Source organism: Lactuca serriola, chromosome 8, assembly GCF_051521515.1.
Source record: "Lactuca serriola cultivar US96UC23 chromosome 8, Lser_US96UC23_V15, whole genome shotgun sequence".
Lineage (NCBI taxonomy): Eukaryota > Viridiplantae > Streptophyta > Magnoliopsida > Asterales > Asteraceae > Lactuca > Lactuca serriola.
In genome coordinates this window covers 79,491,730-79,511,520 of record NC_136415.1, presented here as the reverse complement: position 1 = coordinate 79,511,520, position 19,791 = coordinate 79,491,730, and the positions used below count along the sequence as shown (strand labels likewise).

The 19,791-nt window shown below is 35.7% G+C and overlaps 1 protein-coding gene across 1 annotated transcript; it reads right to left on the bottom strand.

Moving 5' to 3' along the window:
- Positions 1-1,904: 1,904 nt before the first annotated feature.
- On the bottom strand, positions 1,905-7,299 carry LOC145069087 (heat-inducible transcription repressor). The gene is made up of 11 exons (XM_079016061.1): positions 7,121-7,299; positions 5,987-6,312; positions 5,769-5,846; positions 5,008-5,573; positions 4,187-4,804; positions 3,956-4,110; positions 3,705-3,886; positions 2,976-3,109; positions 2,516-2,865; positions 2,323-2,426; positions 1,905-2,244 (listed from the first exon to the last, which is right to left on the bottom strand). Exons 2-11 carry the CDS (start codon positions 6,291-6,293, stop codon positions 2,174-2,176), a joined length of 2,565 nt encoding a protein of 854 aa, XP_078872187.1. The 5' UTR covers positions 6,294-6,312; positions 7,121-7,299; the 3' UTR covers positions 1,905-2,173.
- Between the last annotated feature and the right edge of the window lie 12,492 nt (positions 7,300-19,791).

The window sequence follows — 19,791 nt, the reverse complement described above, 5'->3', positions numbered from 1 at the left end:
CATAAACGAAAGTAAACAGTCATGAAGTAGACAAAAAGAAATCAAAGTAAAGGTTAAACCTAAAACATGTTATGGTATTGTCATATGTATGTGACCCTGTTTTCAAATTATATGTTAAAACAAGCATTACAATATCTATAAAAATGGACAAATTCTTAATTTTTATACGTGTTAACGTATAAAAATAAAAATAAAAATAAAAAAAGTTGTCTTCAAATACACGCAAGAACTGACACCTTTGGATTAAATAGTGAAACCTACTTCATAATTAATAAGTATAACCCATTTATAAGTATTAAAATGGCCTGCTTTATATCTATATTATCATTGGTTTAATATAAATTAAATAATTATTCTCAACCTCTATTATTGTCCATTATTTTATTTAAGAAATCAACCATTACTAGTATCCCAATTCATCATATGTTGCTTTTGCATTCTAATCTTTATTTTATGGATTGGATTTTTTTATTAATTGGGCTGTGATTGACTATATAAAAGTTGCCTGAGTACACCTAAATAAATAAATAAGCTAGACAATTTAGAATTTCCATTGATTCTAAATGAATATCCACTCCCCAAAATGAGAATTATAATTGTCTTTTAACGATAATAAGCATTAATAAGGGGAGATGCTAATAACTAATAAGACTCCCCATCGTAAAATAATGTGTCCTTTTAACCAACCTCATTTATAAGTATTAACATTTTCAGAAAACAATACAATTTTAACCAATAAAAATATTTCAAATTTTAATTAAGGTGTCTATATAATATAATAAGATATCTTTTTAGTCAACCCCATAATTAAGGGTTAACCTCCTCAATCATTATAATCAGAGATTTAGGGAAAAAAAATATAAGGCTTTTTAAAATACAAACCTAACTAACTCTCATATGTTTTTTTTCTTCAAAATTTAGGGAAAAAACTAAGGTTTTCTAAACATAACTATTAATTTCTTTGGTCCTATCTGCGAAATGTACTAATGAAACTGTAACCGAATTAACTCATATAGCATATCTGTTATGAGATAACCATTATTAAAAACGTGAGTGTGGTTATTTATTTCCATTAATCACAGTGCAATGGTTTGGTTTCGATTTTGTTGTAAAACACCTTATACATAATTAAACTGAACCACTATATGTAATTAATATATAAAATATTTAAAAATATTATATATTTATATGTAATAGGTAATTATATTAATTAAATAAGGAATTGAAATTGAAGAGAATGTAAGATAAGGACACAAATACGGACACAAACTCGCAACATATCGGATCTTATTCTCAGATCTCTTGCACACAACAAAAAAGAAACATATTTAACAAACAGCGAACTTTCATTTTTTTTGCTTTTTTATAGCAACATAATTTCTTATTTTCACCATTTATGGCAATGCATTTTTTATTTTTTCATGTTAAACTCGTTGAAAATTTAATAAATTAAGTTGGAATGCTTACCATAATCAAAATCATTTCATTATAAAACTAGGTTATTATTTTAAAAATCGATCATCATCATACCCAATACATTAATTCTTTATTAAAAAAAAAAAAAAAAAGTCAGTATGACATAACGAGTGATGTCTTCTTCAAGATAACCCATCGCCCGTTTCAAGTTTTTGACATATAAACTGCTTTCCCTGCCTAAGTCAATGGCACAACGTTTGTGTGGACCCTTTTATCTCCAATCACAACTTGCAAAAACAGACGAATGACAACATATGGCTATTTTTCGTTTACTTTTTGTATTATCAACATCAACACATGAAAAGACGAGGCCATTAACATCTTTTAAAAAAATAAAAGAGTGAGAACAAGTTAATGTCCCACCTATTAAGTTTATCACAGTAGTACTGGTTCTACGAAAATCATATAAAAATTGGTCCAACAAACAATTTCCGAAACACAAATGTACAGGTATTTCTTTGGATTTCACACACCAATTGAGCGTTTTTTTTTTCTGTTTAGGTCACCACATACATTTTAAAAAATAAAAAAGAAAAAAAACTCAAATTATACAACTTTTTATAGACTCATCCTTAAACAAAAAAAGACACTACATTTCAATCACAGATACATATATATTGAGAGTAGCATGTAATGATCTTCATAGAGCGTATAACATCCATCCAAATTGGAGTATATATGCATTATGGTCCGAGACTTAGAGGATTCCAGCACTTATGCTGGAAGTTGCATTTATCTTGAGTGAGTGCTCCGGGATATACGTTACACCTATATTTTTATTTTCCAAAATTAACAAACTTTCTCACTTTTAGATTAATTATAAGCAGGAATATTATATATACATACCTTTCTCCTTAACACTAATTTGTAAAGAATCTAGTGTAATAATCCCGTCTGTAAGTGGAAGTAGCTCAAGCTTAATAGTAGCTGTAGACTTCGAAGGAACACACCTTCAATCAAAATAAATAAATAAATAATAAACTAAAAATCACAAGGAGGAAAAAAAATATATACTATTATTTATTATTATTATTATTACCCTAATGGAACTCGACTTTGCAACCACAGATGTGTGCATCCCAAATCACTTCTTGGAAGCACATCAGTGATGGAAATTGGTTGCTCATTGAAAGAGAAAGCTCCAGTGCCAGTTTGACGCCCAATTTCATCATTGCGTCTTTGATTTTCTATTAAAGCTGAACTGAGTCTCTTCAAGGCAATATTGTGTCTGTCAACGTTGACTTTTGTTGACTTTTCTTCTGGGCTTAATGGTGTTGCGGGTGCTGAAGTTAACGAGACAACAGATCGGAGAGAAGTAAATGAGGCTGGAGCAAGCACTGTTAGTGTCAGATCTTCAGATGTCAGGTTTGAAGCTTGCAGTGTCAAAACCTGTAAAACCATAACATAAATAAATCACTTTTCGTAGTATATAACAACAATTAGCCATTAATTAATATAATAATCATCAACTATGTTTTATGTTTTTTTTAGATTGAAACCTGAACAGGTAATTGAAGAACTCGTTCATCTGAACCAAGATTTGGCCTTGACATTTGAGATGCAACTGAGATCAACAGATCCCTTGACATGCGTGGACGCCAACTTGTTGGTTGTTTGAAGAACAACCTAGATTCTGCATCCAAACTACGTGTCAGTTATTGATTTTTAATAACACAAAATTTCATAATTGGTCCCTATGTTTTGCAAAATATCACACTTTGAGGACTTATATGAAAAACGTCACACCGCTGGTCCCTATTGTTTCAAAAATTGCATGAATGGTCCTTCTGGTGTTAACTTTAACTTTTGAGTAGTTAGTTTTTTTTTCTAAATGGCCAAAATACCCTTGGACCAAATCTAATAATTGTGTATACCTCAAGGATCAATTATGAAAATTATATATATATATATATATATATATATATATATATATATATATATATATATACTTAAAATTTTCATAATTGATCCTTGATATATACACAACTATTAGATTTGGTCCAAGGGTATTTTGGCCATTTAGAAAAAAAAAAACTAACTACTCAAAAGTTAAAGTTAACACCAGAAGGACCATTCATGCAATTTTTGAAACAATAGGGACCGGCAGCGTGACGTTTTTCATATAGGTCCTCAAAGTGCGATATTTTGCAAAACATAGGGACCAATTATGAAATTTTTTCTTTTAATAATATAAAAACACAAGAAATAGTGGCATAAAGCATGAATACCAGTATAATTGCAGCGACATGATACTAAAACTGCATACTTATCACCACGTTCTACATGACCACTTGATGTTGCATGTCCAAAATGTGATTGTGTTGACCGAAGATTCCTATCACTTTGACTTTTACTGTTCCTCCATAATGAAGTTGCAGGTTTTAGAATGAAGGAATGTTCTTCTCCTCTCCTGTTATGAAAAACAAGTATTTTAGAATGCAAAACTAACTTTGATATCTTTTAAAACTATGTTAATGACCTGAGGGCTAAATCTGGCAAGCTGTGATCATTTCCTGCTTCAATACATGCAATTGGTAAAGATAAAGGAGGTCCACCTTTGGAAGCCTCTTCGTGTATAATTGTTATTGTATCCAAATATATCACAATATCTGGCACATGTGCAGGACAAACATTCTAAAAAGAAAAAAAAATGAAGACATTAGTATTACAAAAAATGGGGCCCAATAGAACTAGGGAAGAAAGGTTGAACCTTTATCTGAACACAAAGAAGGTCTTCTGTATTACAATCAGCAGAAAAAGAAGAGATTTCAACAGGTTGTATAATTTCCACTTTTCTCCTCCACCTTCTCCCTGGAATATAAATCCCTTCTAATCCACAACGAACAGAAAACCTTTCAGGCTCCAGGGGTACACCCCGGAAAGATAAAAGTCCTTCACCTTCACCTTTCTCATCCTTTGACTTTCTACTTGAGAACTGATCCTGGTCTTCTAAGTCAATGCTTGACATAGAGCTAGAGGGTGAGACAGGAACAGCACTAGGAGGAATTGCTGACATGGAATAGCTTCTGAAGTGTCCAAATGAGAAAATAGGGGATGCTGATGTGGCGGAAGGGTTGACTTTTGTTGATGAGGTACGAATACTTGAAGAGTTCATTTGAGGGGGAGTTAATGAAGGAGATGGAGAGGGGATGGAATTTTCTAAAGGGAGTAACCATTTTAATAAATCTCCACATGGATCTTGACTTGAGGGAATTATGGATTCTGTAGTTGAGTGATTTAGAGTGCTCTCTTGATATTTTTCAAATTGAATGATTTCTAAAACTGGATCTTTTAAACAGTCTACACCAATGTTTACCTGTAAAAGCACCTGCATCCTTCCAAACAAGAAAATGGAATGCAAATCAGTAATGATTGGCTGATTGCATCCTTTGTTTGGATGAATGGAATGGAATAGCAAAAGGAAAGGAATGGAATGAAACATTCCATTCCTTCTCCGATTCCATCATACCAAACACAAAACCATGAGATAATTATAATAAAAAAGTCATGCACCTCATTTCAGAAACATACCACTATATCTCCATTAGCCAACGAGCTACATTTAAATCCATTTCTTGCAACTCCACCAGAAGTACTTCCATCAAGACTTCCTCTATCAACTGAAGTATTCAAAAGGGCCTTCTTTTCAGAACCCTTGTTGGAATCCACATCATATGTAGTAAACTTCCCTCCAATCATTTCTGTTGATTCTCTAAACGTTTCCTGTGTTTTTCTTTTTGACCAAAGTGGCTCATCTGACTCAGCAGTTCGAGCAAAAAAATGGGAATTCCTAAACCTCTGTAGAATCATTTCGGTTTGTCTTCTGTGATCTTGCATTCTGAGAAGAGATTCACCAGTGGAAAGATCCTTTTTTGGGTCAGTCTTTTCATCCAAAATGTCATTAGCATTTTGAGGTGTACCATGTGCATCAGGACTTGTAGCTGCAGAAACAGGGGACCCATTGACCTCACCATTTTGCTTTTTGGCATTTGGGCCTATGCCATTTTTACTCATTACTTCAGCAACCTTGAAGGGTGTAATGATTTCTGTGTCTTGTTTATACGCAGATAAGCATGCTAGTATATGAACCTGTTCTCCTGTAAATAAGAAAAAAATGTAGTATTTTATATGGATAAGAAAGTTAGAGCAGTTATTTTCAGGGGAATGTAATTCTCATTGATCGAAATGACAAATTACAGGGAAAAAAATTCCCTTTACAGATAAAAAGATTGAACTATATGGCTCTATGACTAAAACTAAATCAAAGAAGAGATTTAATAAAGAATGGGTACCTGGGAAAACAAAGGGGCGATCAAAAGCTTTAAAAGATAGCATATCTGGTTCTTCATTCCAACTATCAGGAAGTTCCTCTGCAAAAGTGATGAGTACCGATTAATCAATTATAAATCAGTATATGGTGCATTTAAAAGATGCATACATGTGCATGCATATAAGAAAAACTATGTCATCATGTAAAATAAAATGTAGTAAGAGAATGGTGAGGAAGTACTGCGTGGAATGGTGATCCATCCTTCTTTTTCACAAACATCTATGTGTTTATCCACAACAGGTGCTCCATTCTTTGTATTTAATCCCCCAAATGCACCATTTTCACTTTCACTTCCTTCACTTCTTCCATCAAACTTATCAGACAAAGATACAAATGGGAATGGATCTTCAGCCACAAGATCCTCTAATGTTGTAGTTGGCTTTTTATTGCTTGTTTCTACTTGAGCTTGTGGTGGTAGAGGCTGTGGTGGTAGAGGTTGTGACACTTGAGCTGCAGTCTGTTGGGACCGCAGCCCCAAAAAATTCATTGCCTCACCAAGAATTTATCTGAAATGTAAATGGTAAATTGTCTTCAGTATAGCTCTCTAAACATATAGATGGAATGTTAACTTAAATCAATAAAATATACTGATCATTTACAGCTAGGATTGTCTTATCAAATATCAGCAAGCTAAAACAACCAAGTTATTATTTCAGCTTTCATGGAGGTCCATTAGGCAGTACATCAAGCACAGATCTAGGGTTTGAAACTGGAATTGTGTTATTTGGTTCAAATTTCAAATCCAAATGCAAGCAATGGAATTGTCGTGAACACATTCATATTATATGTTAGATCATACAAAGAGATTTCCTAGGAACCTTTCATGATTAGTAAGTAAATTGAGATCACATAATTCAAACATTCCACATATTTTTCTTCAGCAACAGTTTAATGAAATTTTGGGTAGTATTATCAGCATAGATCAGATCCATTTGTTCCAAATTTCAACCGAATTCTTAATCACACCTTAATTATATCCATATCATACAAAGAGATCTACTAAGAACCGTGCATTATTGGTACCAACTTAATATAACAAAATTCATAATGTGAATTCTAATTCAGTTTATCGTCCTCAAAAATGACGAGCTATTTGAGTAATTATACTTCAAAACAGCTTTACCAGTCACCATAACTTGGATTCGATCTCATGATCCAACACATATTAGCAACATTTACTGAAGTAGAGTATACGCTAGGGTTTTGGCAATATGTAAATTCAAAAATATATAGCTGTACACGATTGCGAATATTGTATACATCAATACGTATGAGACAGATGTGTAATGATGTAAAGAGATGCAGGAAACCGACCTAATCGGAGATCACGACGGAGAAGACACCGGTCGCCGATCGACTTGAATGTGAATTTGTATGGAATTTGGCAGGAAAGTTGTTTGATTTTTGTACGGCTAAGCCCTAACTTGTGCAACTTCTGGATCTGAATTTCGTGGGGGTTCTTTAATACGCTGACAGCCCGGTTAGAAAAATGGGATCTCCGTCCAAGTTTTCTTTGTTAGTAATTTGCTTGCTATTAATAAATTATTCGATACATATCTTGTGCATAACATGTTGTACCTTTCGCATTAAGTATTGTACATATCGCAGCGAATGTAGTACCATTTTCGTGGAAAGTAATACGGTTAATATTTCTTGTAATAAACATATACTGTATATTCGATGTTTCATGTTTGACGATCTATGTTTTAAATTTTTAATCAAATAAAGGATTAAGTTACTTAAAGCATAATCCGATTTTTAGTAAAATGTCTCTTATTTTGTTAAAATATAATATTTAAAAGTTTTATATTTGTTGCACGTAAGTTAATTTATGTTTTACGTAATATCAAGGTAATTTGGGTAATTGTAACTTGTTTATATGATTATTACTAATAATGTGGCATTGCCATGACCTCAAAATTGAAACAATAGTTTTACTCATGTTTTGGGTGTGTGTCTACGCTATAACATTCTAACATCATTGTCAATGTAATCTGAATTTAGTATGAGTGACATTTTTATAATTGTCGTAAAAGGAGCCCAACCCACCCATTCAACCCATGCTTATGGCTCATACTTTCTTTCTCACAAGATGTGAAATATATTTAACCCATGCTTATGTCTCGTACTTATCTCTTAAATATATTTAACCCACTTTCATATCACTAGTTTTAATAATTAAAAACATACAAAATAATTTATTATGTTTTTAATATTGTAATTCAAATACGTTCTCATAAAATGCATGTTAATACCAGAAAAATTTATGAACACTTATATAAAAAAAAAAAAAAACAACTATTTTAAATTAATAATTTTAAACATCAAAAAACCTTTTCCGTGATTCATGAAATTTCAAAAAACAAAACAAAAAACTATTTTGCAACTATTCGATGCATACTAAGGTGATGTTTGTTTTTTGGAAAAAAAAAAAAAAAAAAAAAAAACATTTTCAGACCTTTTATTGTTGCATGACGCAGCACTTTTTATCACGCAGTTTGTTTTTCAAAAGTCTTCGGATTAAAAAACTTTTGTGTGTGTTCTTCCTGGCGCAGCACTTGTTTTGCCTCTTCCAACCTCTTTTTTTTCTTGCTAAAATATTGATTATATATTGCTGAAATCTTATTTCATATTTTTTTTGTTTTCTTTTTTGTTTATTCTTGTTGAATTTTTTTTTTATATTGAATAATAATAATTTGTTGATAAAATATCATTATTTTATGCTAAAATATCTTTAGTTTTTTTGTTAAATATCATTATTTTTTGCTGAAATATCATAAATTTTTGCTGTCATACATTATTAAATTTTTGGTATTAAAAAACTATTTTTGGATTATAAAATCAGTTTATTTTAATTTTTTAATATCTGCAGCAAGCAGATGTTAAAAAAAACAAACACGCTTCTTATTACAGTTTGCAGCCGTTTGGTCCACCTCTTCTACTGCAGATGGTTGCAGAGGTGGTTTGCAGACTTTATAGATTTTTGCTTAAAAAAAACAAACAGCACCTAACATTTGGGCTCATAACTTTATTTTCACAAAAAGACTATTAAAGATAATGGCCTAGAAAAAACAAAAGATCCAAGACTTTGGATGAAAGCTATCTTAATTTTTTTGTCATTTTCAATCGGAAATTCAAAAGAGATTTGGAGAACTCTTTCATAAGGTCGGAGCAATCAACGATGGGGAAAATTCATGAAGGTAAAGCTTGTGACATACGTCCTATCTCATTTTCAAGTCGTCGATGCATGAGGAGTAAAGTTTGAAGTGGGTTCAACAACCCGCACAAGAGCTCTCACATCCCTAAACTGTTGGAACCCACCATTAAAGGGGCCATGACTCGGCGGTACCGCCCTAAACCGTCGGCGAACCCAACATCGACTCCGTCCTCCCTAAGACGTTTTGTTACGTCACGAGTCATATCTCGTACTAATATTATTAGCTCATACACACGACCCAAGACCATCACGGTTTTGATCATGTACTTATATAATTACATCATGCCTAGGGGTGTAATGCATTTGGTAGCCATTAGGTATAGTTAGTAATGGTTATGGTTGATCGTTTTGATCCGTTAATATTTGTTAACCATAATGTTCAAAATTTATTTAAAAAGCGAAAGTACATTGGTATAAAAAATGAAAAAAAGTACATTGCTATAAAAAAATATGAAAATAATAAAGCATGTTGTTATAAATAAAAAGGTTGAGAGTAAGAATGTGGACTTCATAAAAATAAAGTAGGATGTTGTAATTCACGCTTAAAGCATTGCTCTATTTATGACCACCAAAGAAGTGTTGACCAAACTAATCATCATTGTCGATGGGTGTCTAGTTGACCATCAATGTATAAACTTTATGACATGTATTTTTAGTAATTCTCACTTCTAAAACATAAATCTTCGAACAACATTGAGTAAATATTGACCAAACTTTTTACAATTGATTTATTATGCCCCGTCGTGCTTGTTGTTAAGAACTAAATGTTTTGACTATTCTGAAAACATGAATAGAATCTTTCTCAATATATTGTCCGAGAGTTTGAAGGAATATTAACAGCTCTAATCAAATTAACCATCATTAATGATGAGGTCTAATTGCACTAGAATTGGCAAGGTCCGTTAACATACTTGATGGGCTTTGGATCTAGGTTTTTCTCAAGTTAAACATGCAAACAATCTTCCAAAGCATAAACCATAATCTAACATGTCTATAATTCGAAATTAACATAATAATGGGGTTAGGAATATTACCTTGATTGCTATGTACCACTAACAATCACAAACCTTCTTGATCTTGACTTCTGAAAGCCTAGTGCCTCAAGTGTTGCACCTCTAATGGAGTCACAAACACTACTAGCAATAAGGATGAACAAGAGAAAGATGAGAAGGCACCAAAAGACGTCCAAGGTACTCTCAAAAGGTTAGCCATGATTTTGGTGGCCTAAAGGGTTCCTTTTATAATTAGGCTTCTAGGGTTATCAACTTGGAAACCCTAATCCAGTTGCTTAGTCCTTAAGCAGCCCAAAGATCCTTCCAAAAGGCCCCTTGGACGATTTCTATATGGACTCTCATATAGAATTCGTCCACTGCTTCCTTATGGATCCTAAGCCCAACTTTGTAACTATATTATAATTACAGTATCAGTCCCCTTTATTTAATTAATCTATTTTGACCACAAAATTAATTCTAAATTAATTCTTGATCAATATCAATTAAACCATATGATTTCTCTTTTAATATATTATTCACATAATATATTAATAAATCATAATTAATCCTCTTTCTCCATAATTCATCCTATCAATTGCTAAGGTGAAGGCAACCCAAAAGGACCATGCTCATAATCGGGTCAAGTACATACCAAAATAGTTATGGTCTTAGACACCTAATCCAACAGTCTCCCACTTGGATAAGTCTAATAACTATTTTGCAAGTACGAATTCAAAATCTGATTAGCAATCGTAGCTTTCAAAAGCCGTTGTCAACTCTAATCTTATCAGTAACGCATCATTTAGATAAGGGATCATATATTCCTTGATTCTAGATATCGTATAGACATGAGACATGGATTTTAATCACTCTCTCTGTCTATGTGTTGTTTTCTGATTTCCGATTTAAGACGACTGACTAATTAAACAATCAAATCAGTCCTGGCTTGGCCAAGCGCTTTGGGGTGTCATCACTAAGTCATCGAGGGGCCCACAAATATCGCCTTTATCCCTCTTAAGGTAAAAGGAACGGATAAACTTCGACTCAAATGCTCGCTTGTACTTACTCATCAAATCACACACAACAATATGTTTTATAACACCAAGTTACTGGTGCGTTTACATATGTCAATGTGCAACCGAATTGCAAACTACAACTCGCACGTCTTGATTTCAAGAATATAAGATATTATCGTCTCACTAATCACTCGTGATAAAATCCATGAAGTGGTTCAAGTGAGCGTGGGTTTAATCCAATACTCAAATCTTATTCAGGAGCACTCATGAACACTGCAGCAGACTTTTGCTATGTCTAAAATGCTTTAGACAATCTACAGTCAGATTCATGACAGTCTTGCCTCAATACCTACTTCTAAAGTATGATCGACTGTGGATGGTTTGAATAATCTTATTATTCGAGAAGTTAAAAACATGCGAAGTGAAACACAAGAATAATCAAATCTAATATGACCTCAACACTTTGAGTATAAATAAAACACCTTTTATTTAATCACCATATCGATTACACATTATTCATAGTATAATGTTTCAGATAATCATCTTAATACTTGAATTGAAAAGCAATAGTTTTCCTATGCTCCAAGCATGCACACTATGTTTACCTATGGTCCTTACTTTGTGAAATAGATCAAATGAACACATTTCCAATGATGCCAATTTCACAATTCCCAATCCTTATCACAAGTGTAAGAATATCAAATTCTTGCCACTATTAGAATGTGTTAGATTCTAACATTTTACGCAAGTATCCTTTTGTAATGTCATAACACCAAAGTCACAAAGACTTAGCCAATGATATTACAAATAAGTCTCACATTCAAAGTACATTACTTTGAACATCCTTCCTGCATAAAAGTTTCTAATCTACATAGATTCTTAATATCCAACTCCCATTATGGAAACATTTCCATATTTTCCATATTAAAACACATTCTAAATAGAATCCTATCCATTCATAATAATGTCGATATGGTCCATCCATTATTATACTTCCAACTGCCCACATGTACTTAGAAAATAGCTGGACTTCTAGAAATCAATTCTTATCGACTTTCTTACCAAAGTTCATATTTCTGATGTGTGATGCTTCGATAAGCTTTTATCTAGGCTCATACACCTTTTAGAAAGTTCATATGTGTGTCTAACATTTTAGAACTTACAACAATAAGTCTTAAATGTCAAACTAATTGCTAAATCTCACAATTCGAACTATGAAGAAGGATGTCGTAATCATAATCAAATTTGAGAATGCAATTATCACAATCGCTATCTCCTTAAAATCTTCCTAGTGAAAGCATTTCCTCACAATCATATTCATGAACTGGAGAGAAACCTTACCACTTAGATTTTATGGTGTATGTGTTCCTATCCATGTGAATTTGTCATAACGATTATCACAAGACAATGTTTGTGACAACTCCAAACTCATATGGACTGAACTTGTCCAATCTTTATTTCTTGCCATCTAGCAGCACAAGGGCCTACCATGTCTTCCAAGTTGTTTAGCAACTCACCTATTCCAGTCAATGCACTTTCATTGATCAAGGTGCTTTGCCTTGTGCAATCAAATGAGAACTCATAGGACTCACATGCATATTCAACTTTAAATGGAATGGAACATAAACAAGAATGTGTCAACATGATAGGTTACAAACCTCAAGCCGTGTGCTAGTGTGAAACAATAGGTTTTATTCTTGATTAGTTATTGAAACTTTTCAAGATCATTTAGACTCCCATTGACCTCTTTAAATATAAGATTCTCTTGTCAAGAAACATTCCTTGACAAACAAATATTCAAGAGTTAGTGCGGATTCTTATCAAGACAAACACTTCACACAATTGGTCATAGTTGGTCTTTATCTTATCTGTAACATCCCAAAATTCAAGACCAAAAATTTCTTTTTAATAAAACATTACTTTAACCAAAGACATCATTCCAAAACATAATCTGAGTATAAGTTTTCAAGACACATGTTTATTATCAGAGTAAACATTCCCAGGCTGACTAATCTATGGTGTGTGCCATGCGATCACCCCGAGCTCCTCCCTCCGCTACCGGAAGTACCTGAAAACAAAACTGAAAACCGTAAGCACGAAGCTTAGTGAGTTCCCCACCTTACCACATACCATGCAAAACCACATACTGGGCCACGCCCGTTATCCTGGGCCTCGCCCCCTACCCCGGGCCTCGCCCGATACATCGGCCCCGCCGCTCCAGGCCCTGCCTGGCTTCGAGCCCCGCTCGGATACAGATCTGTTTCACTTAGGCCTTGCCTGTCACAGGGCCTCACCCACTAACATATAATAGCACATAAACATATCACATAACATTACATAAACTAAACATATACTAACAACTCTTGCTCTAAGGCCTCACCTATCTCTGGGCCCCGCCCGTGTCCTGCTACTGATGAGTCATGGGACCTCGTCCATACTCCTGCTGATAGTGAGATACGGGCCCAGCCCACCCTCACTCCTTTCCTAACTTGGGACTCGTCCCTGCTCTGCTGCTACTGAGATGTGGAACACCATCCACACTCTGCTATTGGTGAGATACGGGACCTCGCCCACACTCACCTCCCTACCAGGCACATACAAGTATCACACAGACAACAAGTATAAACTATCACATAGACCGCTCCTTGGGCACCCGCCCTCTATCGTTGGACCTCGTCCGAATATCATACTAGCATACTGTGCCTAGGGCTAACCCCCGGGTCTTCTACTCATAACTACATGGGCCGACATTGTGGCCGTAGACCCATTCATACAAAGGGAAACTCACCTGATACTGCTAAACTGCTGCTGCTAACCCCTTTGACCGCTACCTGACCACTGACTCCGAACTGCTGCTCCGCTAGCTCCCCGAGCTACCAATATCAACATAACACTTAGTCTAACTGACCTTCAAAGGTCAACCAAGTCAACTCTGGTCAAAGTCAACGTCCTGGTCAAAGTCAACCTTCCAGGTCAACCCTACTCGTCGAGTCACCCTACTGACTCGCCGAGTTCATAAGTCCAGAGTCCTTCCACTCGCGACTCTACTCGCCGAGTCAGCCCCTGACTCGTCGAGTCTACTGATTCCTGATTCTTGTCCTGTCCAACTCACTGAGTCCTGTCTCGACTCGCTGACTCGAGACTTAACTCGAAGGGTTTGGTACCACGCGACCTGACTCGCCGAGTCTAAGAACAGACTCGCCGAGCACACGACAATCTTCATCCAACTCGCCGAGTTCATGCCTATCTTCATCCGACTCGACGAGCTGTTCATCCCACTCGTCGAGTTCCTCCTCATCTTCAAGCTACTCGCCGAGTCCACTCGAAGGACTCGCCGAGTCCAAAGATCCACTTACATGCAGAGGACTTTCGAGTCATGCATGAACTCCAAACTGTAGATCTACCCTTCCCAAGCCTATTCCCCACGTAAAGTTGCAAACTTTACGTGTAGAGAGGGAGATCTAGGCAAAATGCACTAATAACTAGGGTTTAAGACCAAGAGGCTCCAAAATCCACCCAATGGATGATACTTTACGGGATTCTAAACCAAAACAAGCATGGATCTGAGGTAGCAACCTCAGATCTGGACCTCAAGCTCGAGATTGATCTTAAACATGGCCTAAAAGCCCCAAAACTCATAACCAAGGACAATCTGGAGGAGAGAAACGACTTAATACCTTCAAATGCTCTGAGATGATCCCCAAACTTCGAATCCAAGGCCACTCCTTGATGCTTCAAAGATTCCCCCTTCTTCTTCTTCCTTAAAACCACTCAAAAATGGCTAAAAGCTTGAATGAACACAATGGAGGCTTAGGGTGCGGCGTTCTGGGTGTGAGAGACAGTAAAGGAGCCCTAGGAAGAAGATTGAGACGTTTAAATAGGCTCCAAGCCCCGGATTTAGGGTTTTCCTCGCACAGACCAGACTCGCCGAGTCCACTTGGCCGACTCGCTGAGTTGGTCACTTACTCCTCAACCCGGATCCCGCTCCGACTTGCCGAGTCCCTCCTTGGACTCGCCAAGTCGAGCCCTAAACTTAGGGTTTTCTTCCCTTTCTTGGTCTTCAAAACTTTGGGTGCTACAACTCTCACCCACTTAAATTAAACTTCGTCCTCGAAGTTTGCCATAGTCCACCGCCTGCGATCTGCCTCCAATACCCAACACCAGCCGCCTACCTGTGCGGGTCTTCCACCTGGTCATTCTGACTAACATCAACCTCGCGGGTAAACCTCGGGTCAAACCTGACCCTGGACAACTTAGAAACAGAACTTACTCAACCGATAATCCTTCTGGTACTCACCGAGTACTGCACTGAACCCGCAGAGGTTCTCCACTACTTTCCTTGCGCAATTTCCTTACCTTACCAAGGCAAAGCCTCATAACCGACTTTTCCTCTGACACTGTGAAGGTCCTATCCTTCACTAACTCCATCACCCCCCGCTATTCCCAGAACGGGTCATCACCGTCAGTATTCACTGACACTCCTTTCTGCCAACACTTGGTGTCGAGCACCCCTCGACTCAACTAACTGAATTCCACCATACGCTGCATACTCGCACTGCCACCGACTGGCAATTCTGCTATTCCTCGTCTGACTCCCTGATAAACTGGGACCGCCCTGGTCCCTACCAACCTATCAATGACTGGATTACCGGTTCCCACCGGTAGCTAGTCCCAACACCATCACTGGTCGCTCTCAGCGACTTCCAAAGAACCTCGACCACCTATAACTGCTTAATCAATCCTGCCATCCAGGCACTGCAAACCTGGGATCCCCGATCCCCTAACTTGACACTAAGGTCCCTACCAGGTCCCACCTGCGCTGCTAAAACTCACGGGCCTCGCCCACGGGTCCCACCCGCCTCTATCCTTCTAGTCTCACTAGTCTAGTCACTCTCGCTCAGGCCTAACCCACAGGTCTCACCCAACCATACTACTGAGCAACCCTGCTCCCAGGTCTCATCTACACTGCTAATCTCATACGGGCCTTGCCCACGGGTCTCACCCAACTATATCCTGGAGCGGCCTCTCCCAAGGTCTCACCTCTCTAGAGCTATACAGGCAACTCCCTATCATTCTCATCCACTACTCAATCTTGATCCCTACCTGATCACTAGGAGATAAGGGCCTCGCCCCAACTCCACTAACGGAACTACTAAGGAATGCTACGGCTTACCCATAGGCTTACATCACCATCCATTGCTGACCTCTAGTGAATGCTACAGCTGCCCTGTAGTCTTACAACACTTCCACTACTGACTGCTAATACGAAGGCACCCACGTGCCATCAGCTTCTCAAGATCCTTATTCCGACTCCCGCGAGTCCTTCAGGCGATCCACAACCTGAGTTCTCAACCATAACTAACCATTACCATCACACGTACTAGCTGATGTGGAGTTTCTCAAACTCCCAACCCTGAAATCCTCACTCCATCAAACGTTGAACTACTTCTCTTCCCTCTCGGAGGTCACGTACTCATTCTGGGTCTGCATGCTCCTCTCTGGGCACACCCGGAGGATTCTCCCCCACTTCGATCCTGCTTACCCCTTGCTGTTCAATACTCAAAGAGATCCCGATCTTTGCTACCATTCCATAACCCATCTACTGAGGAACCCAAGCCCGCCATAGCTAGGGATTTAGCCAATCCATCACAATCACTACACCACTCCGAACTAGCGAAACGTACCAAATCCCTCCCAAGCATGCTGCAGTTCTGCATCCTTCGAAACTTTCTTCAATAAAGCACAACCCCTAACTACCATACAAATATCCAAGGTATGCAGATGGCATATAACATAATCACAAGCGAGCCACACCCTAATACAATACTCATACCAAAATCGATGCAGAACCATAACAATATATTCATGCACAAATAAAGAACTGAAAATGGAAATTACATACCTGCGACGTCCGGCGATGCTCGCGTCTCCAAGGTCGTCATCTGAAAAGCCCTGCTCCCTGCTGCAGGTGCCTCTAACCGGCCCTGACGGCCATCCGTGATCCTCAAGGTTGCAGGGGCGGGTGCCACCACCCGTCCTGCTGAAAACAAACTGGGGCACTGGGCCTTCTTGTGGCCCCGCTGGTTGCAGTGAAAACATAACAAATCTGATCCCTGCGCGGCGGTAACAGTACAATCCCTGCTGAAATGACCAGTCCGATTACATTATGGATTTATTAATTTTCTTTTAATTACACACTTAATTACTTTAATAAAACCATAAGGGTGTAATTTGAACTATTTAAAATACTTGGGTTTTAGAATTTAATATTTCAAAATTAAAACTTTTAATTAAATTTTTTAAATTCCAAAACTTGAGGGCAATTTTGAAACTTTTCAAAACTTTTAGATCAAATTTAAAATAAAATAATCATATAATTTTATCTATATAAAAAATTTGACCTGATCTTCTTTATATAGTAAGATAAACACAATTCAAATTTTACAAATAATTATTTTATCTTAGAATCTTATAATTATCTTAAAATTTAACCATTATCTTTTAATTGGATTAGGATCTCAATTACCATGTCATAAAATCGAATTTTGATAAGTGAAACAACTTATGGTAATAATCCCATTCTAATTTTCAGCAAAAATTCGAAATTCTGTTGTCAGACTGTATTCACTTCGTGAACAATATTGTGTTCACATAATATATTAATAAATCATAATTAATCATCTTTTGACCATAAAATTAGTTCTAAATTAATTCTTGATCAATATTAATTAAACCATTTGATTTCTCTTTTAATATATTATTCACATAATAAATTAATAAATCATAATTAATCCTTTTTTTTCATAATTCATCCTATCAGTTGCTAAGGTGAAAGCAACCCAAAAGGACCATGTTCATAATCGGGTCAAATACGTACATACCAAAATAATTATGGACTTAGACACCTAATCCAACAATACTATCTTTAAAGAAACATTAACACGGTAATTATGCGAGCCGGATAGAAATGATTTTTTTGGTGTCAATTACCTTAAGAGTTATGAATTTTTGAATTCGAAATGTATCATAATCCACAAATCAAGGTAACGCTTCATCATGTATTGCTTTTCTTCCAATTACGTTTTGGTCCATAAGAGTGTTTCCATTAAACCAACATAAATTTAGTTTCCTTATTTCTCAACATTTTTGTTCTTGGTTTAATAATAGTTGTTAGTTCTTCAACAATTGGAAGCATCCATGTCAATATTCTTTTGGGATTATTGATAAATTTGATAATAACATTATTAGGAATAACCTTTATAAATACAAACAAAATACTGAGGCTTCGTAACATTTGTATTTAGGTCATTTTAAAGGGAAATTTGAAGTGTCAGTCAAAGAGCTGACTTTTCCGCGAGTCTTCCACCTAAATCAAGTGAGTGTGTAGTTACTTTCATGAATATTATTTTAATACAAAGTATTTATTTAAAAGTATTAAATATTTATTAAACGTTTATATGTGAATTAAATGCTTATTATCTGGAATATTTATTAAATGTATATTTGATAACATATATCGTGTGAACCATATATGGTTATATATGTGTTAAGTGTTTATACGATATGTTACAAGAGAATCTTCATAAAAGTATTATTACTTAAATTAAGTATATTAACAACCAGATTCTCTACGTTAAATATATACACCAAATTATAGTAGTGTTGTCTAAACAGGTTTAGTATTGGAAGCTGATTACAAGGATTGTAATCGTGTCTAAGTTTTTAAAACGATATGTATAAAAGATGTTTAGATACAATTAAGTTAGATAATAGTATAGTCATACTCTATATCATGATAATATCATGAATAATTTATTAATTATAAATATTGAACTGGTGTAGTTACAAACTAAGGTTTATCAAGGATATTTAGTTAAAATTAAATTAAAAGAATATTTATTTATACCATGTATTGTAAAGATATTACATAAGTAGGAAATTGAATTGGAAGTTGATTACGGGTGTTTTAATCTTGTTTAGTTATAAACTAAGACCAATAGAGGATGCTTAGTTCAGTTAAGTTTGGATATTATGTAATATCATATTAAGGGTGTGTGTGATAGGCACGGAGAGTAGAACTTTGTTATGTGACATTATCAGGTGTCGATGTACGGATTACATACCGGAGTACGATATAGTATTTCTTTGGAAAACCATATATGGTGGTTCCGATCAAGCAACTGAAATGATATGTCTGGCTATGCAGTTATCGCGGTCAAAATTTCAATAGCGGTCACATGCCGCTATTTGAGATCGCGGTTATCGTGGTGGTATAGCGGTGATATAGCGGTTTTTTAATATTACGTATAATTTATAATTTTATATTATATTTATATAGAATTTATATATTTGAGTATTAATACTATAAGTCTATATAGAATTAATATCATTAAACCTAAAAAGTCAAATAAAAACATAACTTAATATTCTATTATATTAATATGGAAACTAGGTAGTGTAAAAGTATCAAATAGAGTTTAATTGGATTGCATGGGTTCAATATCGTATTAGTAGGTCGTGGTTGATTTAAGGAGTTAAGTCCTAAGTCGTGGCCTCATAGGCGTGGGTCGATTTACAAAATGCATTAATGGAGTGTGACCATGGCAACTCAAGTTGGCGTGAGTTCAAAAAGAGATGAGAAAAAGAGTTGTCGGTAGACATAGTTGCTTTGAATGCTTTTAATTATGTTATTTGTTTGGGCTTTTTAAAATGAAAGTGTAGTGAGATCATTAAGACTAGTTTTTCATTGAAAAAAGTAAC